General features: G+C 55.3%; 1 protein-coding gene across 1 annotated transcript in view; it reads left to right on the top strand.

Annotated features, from left to right (window-relative positions):
* The window catches only part of Npw (neuropeptide W), a 3,248-nt gene extending 2,040 nt beyond the window's left edge, over positions 1-1,208 (top strand). Inside the window, exons 2-3 of the mRNA XM_013517652.1 lie at positions 143-711; positions 991-1,208. Coding sequence (XP_013373106.1) covers positions 143-711; positions 991-1,117 — 696 coding nt within the window. The 3' untranslated portion in view covers positions 1,118-1,208. The remainder of the gene's footprint in view (positions 1-142; positions 712-990) is intronic.
* The last annotated feature ends 5,152 nt before the right edge of the window (positions 1,209-6,360 follow it).

Below are 6,360 nucleotides of genomic sequence, written 5' to 3'. Positions count from 1 at the left end.
CAGGGACGGTCCCAATGGGGCCTCAAGAGCAGTTCTAGTCAGCAGCTACTCAACAAGATTCTCCTAGAAGCCCCCGCCCCCAGCCGAGTAGGTACCGTGGAGGCGGGAGAGGGCGGGGCCACCCAGCAAGCGGTTATAGTAGGACCCGCGGAGGACCAACTACTGGCCTGTAGCCTGCGCCCGCTTACGGACAGCCAGACAAACCAGGTCCGCTGCCTTGCTCATAGATCAAACGGAACCAGTTGCTGGCCCGCCCCGCCGGGCGGTGGTGGACGTGAGCGCCCTGGCGCGGAGCCGGGTGGTTCGGGCCCCGGGGCGGGGGGCTCCTGGGGTCCGGCGGCTGCTTGGGGTGCTGCTGTTTCTGCTTCTGCTGCCGCCGCCCGCGGGCGCCTGGTACAAGCACGTGGCGAGTCCCCGCTACCACACGGTGGGCCGCGCAGCCGGTCTACTCATGGGGCTGCGCCGCTCGCCCTACCTGTGGCGTCGCGCGCTGCGCCCGGCGTCCGATCCCCTCTCCTGGGACATCTTGGCTCCTGGGCCAGCACCCCGCAACGCCCTTCTCCTGCTTCCCTCGGGGTTGCGGGAGTTGTGGGAGGCGCGACGCCGGAGCCCCGGAGCAGGGCTCCCGATCCGTGCCCCTCGGAGTCCGCGCTCCCCGGAGCTCGAGCCGAGGCTGGGCATCCACTCCTGGACCTCAGCTGTGTCTGCCAGGTAAGTGTGTGTGTGTGTGTGTGTGTGTGTGTGTGAGAGAGAGAGAGAGAGAGAGAGAGAGAGGGAGGGAGAGGGAAAGGGCATTCACGACAGCAGGAGGTAAGAGGGTCTTGGAAATCTGATAGAAATGTGATCTGGCATCCCCACCCCCAGCCTAACTCCCTGCTGCTACTGTGTTCCCCACTGGGCTTTGAGGAAGGCTTTCTGGCGCAGTACTCTGCTCTTGAAGCCTGGGGGCAGCGGTCAGCCCCCTTCCCAGATTCCTGCTGTGTTTTCTAGAGCCTTTGGAGAGAAGTCTTCGTCTTCGACCCAGCCACGGTCCCTGGAGCAAATGGCCTTCACCAGCCCGGCTTGGCTCCAGGACCGCCCTGAGAACATTCACTGCCCTCGTCGGCCCTGCGCCTGAACCAGCAGCAGTCGCTGCTTCTAGGGCGCACAGCTCCTGGCTCTGGCCAGGCCTGGTGTTCTGGTCAATAAAACTAGCCTGATTCCTGCGCCCCCGCTTGTGACCCTTTTCTGCTCCAATGTGTACTTTGCATCCACCTTCATGGCGCGCGAAGCCTCGCCCACGCCCTGGCAAATGTCAAGAGCCCCTTTCTTTACCAGGCGAAGGTGGTGGTGGCTCGCTGGCCAGCTGCAGGAATCTATGTCACTGCCAGGCAGAGTGGGAAGCAAGGGAAAGACGCTGCTGGGGTCTAGGTCCCTTCCTCCACCAGTGATCCCCTCCTGTTCAGGAGTGGGTCATAAACCAGGCCCCGGGGACTGATGACTGACTCTATGAACACCTATGTAAGGGACAAGGCAAATCCCATGTCCCTGCCTATTGGCTGAGGTATAGGGGAAGGTGAGCCTGGATTGAGGGCTCTGCTTCCAACATGGGCAGCAGACCCAGGTTTTAGCCCATCTCCCAACATCAGTTTTCGTCTTTTTTGTTGTTGTTGTTTTGTTTTGTTTTGTTTTTCTTCCGGTACCAGGAATTGAACTCATGACCTTGCTCTTGCCAGGCAGGTGCTTTGCTGCTGAGCTAAATCCCCAGCCCCCCCAACATCAGTTTTAACATTGAACCCGCTCCTTTCCCTCAGCCAAAGGCTTCTGGAGAATTAGTAGGAACCATCAGGCTCTTTCCTCACCACTGTGCTCTCTTGTATGGAAGAAGGCCCCGCACCTGAGCACCTCATGCCTCAAGGAAACCCTCCAGTTTTTATGTGCCTCTGCATTTCCAGTCATTGGCTCAAGCCTCAACTTAAATGTGCTCTGCCATCCTGAATTAAAAAGGATCTTGCTGGGCGTGGTGGCACAAGCCTGTAATTCCAGCACTTGGGAGGCTGAGGCAGGAGGATCACTGAGAGTTTGAGACCAGCCTGGGCTACAAAGTGAGCTCAAGGTCAGCCTGAACTGCATAGTAAGATCCTGTCTCAAAAAGACAAAAAAAAAAAAAAAAAAGACGGATCTCACTCCACCCGGGTCCCTTGCAGCAGCTCCCCCATAAATGTCTGTGTTCCTCCACTGTCCTGCTTCCTCTTCAGTCAGCTTCATGGATGCAGCTTTTTTCTTTTATTGTTTTTGCTGTGGTGGTGGTGGGAATTGGACCCAGGGCCTCATACATGCTGAACAAGAGCTTTGCCACTGACCTACACCCCAGCCTTTCAATCGGTGTCAGTCTGGCCTCTGACTTCCACAGTGGCCCTGGACCTCAAGCTGTGTGGTTCACTGTGCCCTGGTGCTATCTTCCCTCAGAGCCCTCCTTTGGCCATGTTGTGGGGTCTGCCCTGGGACTGTCCAGGTCTGTCACCCCATTCTGACAGTTTATTCTGACCCCTGGATATATCCTTCTCCCATCTTGGACCTCAAGTGTGGCTGCTACTTTTTGTTCCACCTCCCAATTCTTATGGACCCCTAAATTTATTCCCTTGATTTCACCCAGCTCTTTTTCACATGCTAAATTGGGAGAAAGGGAGGTCATGGACCCCTCAAGTAGATTTATTCTCCCTGCATGCCCACACTTCCATTCCTGCCTCTGGTCCTCACCAAACCTGACCTTTTAAAGGGTGGTATCACCAGGCATGGTGGTGCCCACTTATAATCTCAGGACTCTGGAAGCTGAGACAAGAGGCTCGCTGAATGTTTGATACATTCAGTAATCATTACATAGTCAGTTCAAGGCCAACCTGAACTACATAAAGCAATCCTATTTCAAAAAACAAAACAAACAAAAAACAACAACAAGTGGATTTCCTGACCTTGTCACTGCCAGTGCACAACACCATCATGCCCCTCCTACATATGACCCCCACTGTTGGCCCTGTGCCCAGACTCGTGGCTCCCTCTGCTTCCCTATCTTCTGCTCTCACCTGCAGGACCTCTGGGAAAGATTCTTTTTTTTTTTTTTTTTTGGTCTTTTCTTTTTTTGAGACAGGGTTTCACTGTGCAGTTCAGGGTGGCCTTGAACTCACTTTGTAACCCAGGCTGGCCTCTAACTCACAGCGATCCTCCTGCCTTGGCCTCCTAAGTGCTGTGATTACAGGCATGCACCACCATGCCTGGCCTGGGCAAGATTCTTGAACCATCCAGAGCTGCCACCCTGAAGGATGTCTGCAGGGACCCCAGCTGAGTTAGTTGCTCCTCTGACAGCTGTCTTAACCCTGGGGCTCCCTTGCTTGGTCAAGGTACACAAATCCCTATTTCCCTGGGTTGCATAGATATTTGCCCAATGTTTGCCAGTGCCTGGTGCCAAATGGTCTTCAAATATTTGGTCACAAGTGCTGGGACTCGGGGGCTGGGGATTTAGCTCAGCGGCAAAAGCGCCTGCCTGGCATGCGCAAGGTCGTGAGTTCGATTCCCGGTACCGGAGAAAACCCAAAAAAAAAAAAAAACAAACAAACAAGTGCTGGGACTCTTGGCAAAATTGCCTGGATATACCCTGGCCCAGAGTGGTGGGTGCTGGGGGCCAAGGTGAAGAGGCAGAACCAATTAGCAGTTCAGCAGAGGCCAGACTTCTGTGCCTGTCACTCCCCATGGCACTCGTTTCTGTGTCAGTGCTGCACAACCGGCTAGAGGGCACTGGCCTCATCCCAATCCCCATCCTACAGGACTAGACCTGCTTCAAGCCAGATGGACAAGGCTTGGGGCAGACTCCCCTCCCGCGACGCAATCCACACGTTCTCGTCAGGGGGCGCTGCGCGGATGCTTTTGCGGGCGGCAGCATCCAGGAAGGACCTCTCTTCGGCAATGGGAGGGGCCGTGGCGGAGGGGCGGGGCCTGGCGGGCGGAGCAAAGCCGCCCCACCCTCTGCGGTCCCGAGATTCCTGCCCTCTCCGCGCTGGGCTCTTGCTCCCCGCGGCCTGTGAGACGCTGCAATCTGAGGGAGGAGGGTCTAAGTGAGCCCTGGTGATGTGGGTCCATTAGTACCCATTAAGGAGGCAGCGGTGCCCGGGACGCTCTAGGCTATTACTGGGATTTAGGTTCATGGCTCCACTCCCAGAATTCCCAGGCTTCTGTCCACTGCCGCCTCTCAGAGCCACCTCGCCCCAAAACTCCAGCCTCCTCCTGAGAGGAGGTGTTGCAGGAAGGGTGCAGGTCTGATGCTCAGATAAAAGCCTTCTGCCCTAATGGGGGTGCAAGGGCCACTCCTATCCTACGGGGGAGCCCTCTGACAGTCTAGGACAGGCGAGGGCTGAGAGGTTGGACTCACCAGCTCTCCCTCTGTTACAGAGCACCCCTCCATTTAGTAAATGGGCAGGGTTAGGGTGGGGTGAGGAAGGGCCTAGGCCCCTGATGACCTGTCTTGACCTTCCTGTCTGTGGCTGGCCTAGGGGCCAGGTCACCCCACTTCTCAAAGAACTAGCAAATAAAGTCCACCATCCTTGTGGCATCACCCTAAGGCCTCATGGGCCCTTTCTCCTATCTCATCCTTGGAGACCCTTGCGACTTTCCTGTCCCTGCTGCAGGCCTTTGTTGGTGCCTTTCTGCCTGCCCATCTCTCTGCCTCCCACCTCCTCCGCAGCATCCTGGCTGCCTGAGGTGCCTAGACCGGCAGAGGGAGGAGGCCTGGGAGGACTCACCCATCACAACTGTGTGTCACTTTGTGTCCCACTCTGCAGCCTTGGGCTCTTCACACTTACTCTGTCACCTCTCAGTTATTCCTGCTACCCCCTGAGAAATAGTGGCCTAGTCTTCTCTGGGTGTTTTTCTTTATTCTGTCAGTGTTACCTACTCTGCCAGGCATAGGCACCCTCTTTCTTTGTTATCCTAAGATGTTGCCTTGTTACTGATACTTTCCCTGGTGCTTCTTGTTTCCTTTTTCCTTTGTGGACTCTTTTGCTACTCTGTGATTACAATGTCCTGTGACATATCTTTGATCCTTGCCCCTGGTTGTGACCACATGTCCCTGATTACCCTTCCCTCTGGTCGTGTTTTGTCCTTGTCCCATCATAGGTCACGGGGTGAGTATGGAGCTGAGCCCTGGGCTGCAGAAGGTCCGGGAGGGCTGGGTCTGATCTGGAATTTGTCCTACAGAAGGGTAAGAGATCTCCTAGGCCCCCTGTCTTAGGAACTCTGGCCCCTACTTTCCTAATCCCTGGCTTGGTGGTCTCCCATTGGGCTACCTCCTTCCAGTCTAGTATGGCTATTAAGTGACAGTCTGGTCTGTCTAGATGGTCTTGGTTGCTGCAGGATGACTCCTAAGGGTACATGGTAGAAATACTGCCCACACCCATCCTCACCATCTCTGAGGGTAGCAGTACCAGGCTGGGGCCAGGGAAGCCAGTCACAGTTCAAACAGGCAGCCTCTGGACAGGCAGACAGACAAATGGATGTAGCCAGACAGGATAGAGCCTATGGCAGCATCAACTAGGAATTGCAGAGGGGTTAAGGGTAGAGAGCAGCTATGTAGCCTTTGCCTAAGTGGCTTTTAAGGGCAGCCACTGGGGTGTGGGCACCCAAGGGGCCATGCCCCAGAGGTTGCCCAGAAGCAGGCCCAGCCTCTGTGTGTGTGTAAGGGTGGGGTTTGGGGAGCCCAGCCAAGGGGATTGGAGAGCTGAGAACGTCAGGCAAAGACTAAGACAAACCTGCTTCTCCTGTCCACATGGGGAACTGTCTAGGCTGGCCATGCCTGAACCCTGGAAGGCAGGTATGTGAAGGTCGGTGGGTTGGGGTAACCCTGGGACTCTACTGTATTGTTGTGCCTAAGAAGATGCTCCTCCATGAAGTGTGGTCTCACAGCCCTGGGCCCAAGCCGAGCTGTGTAAGCTTTCATGGCTTTCTTCCTGCTCCTACTTTTAGTTTTCTGATCTGTATAATACCCTCTCCATCCCTGTTGTTCAGGCAAACCGCATACAAAGAGGCTTGAGAATTGTAAAAGATGCTCCATGTGATTATTACTGTTCTGCTGTCGGAGAAGGAACAATCATGCTTGGGAAGGTAGTAGGGTTGGGAAGTTGGGCAGCAGGAAAGAGGAGAACCTGACTAGCTTGGTTAATGTGGAGCAGCTGACCACCCTCTATAGCTCCCGGGCCAAAGACCTAGCAAAGTTCATCCCAGGTCAAGAGGAGGGCACCAAAGATCCTTCCATTTCAGCTAAACAAATTCAGGTCCCTAGAGGCAGGGATATGGAGGGCAGGATGTTTAGCAGACCCAAACCCACACCAGGAG

This window comes from Chinchilla lanigera, unplaced genomic scaffold, assembly GCF_000276665.1.
Source record: "Chinchilla lanigera isolate Chin_1 unplaced genomic scaffold, ChiLan1.0 scaffold00041, whole genome shotgun sequence".
In the NCBI taxonomy this organism is placed as follows: Eukaryota; Metazoa; Chordata; class Mammalia; order Rodentia; family Chinchillidae; genus Chinchilla; species Chinchilla lanigera.
Note: the sequence above shows the minus strand (reverse complement) of the source record. Positions and strands in the feature narration are given on the sequence as shown.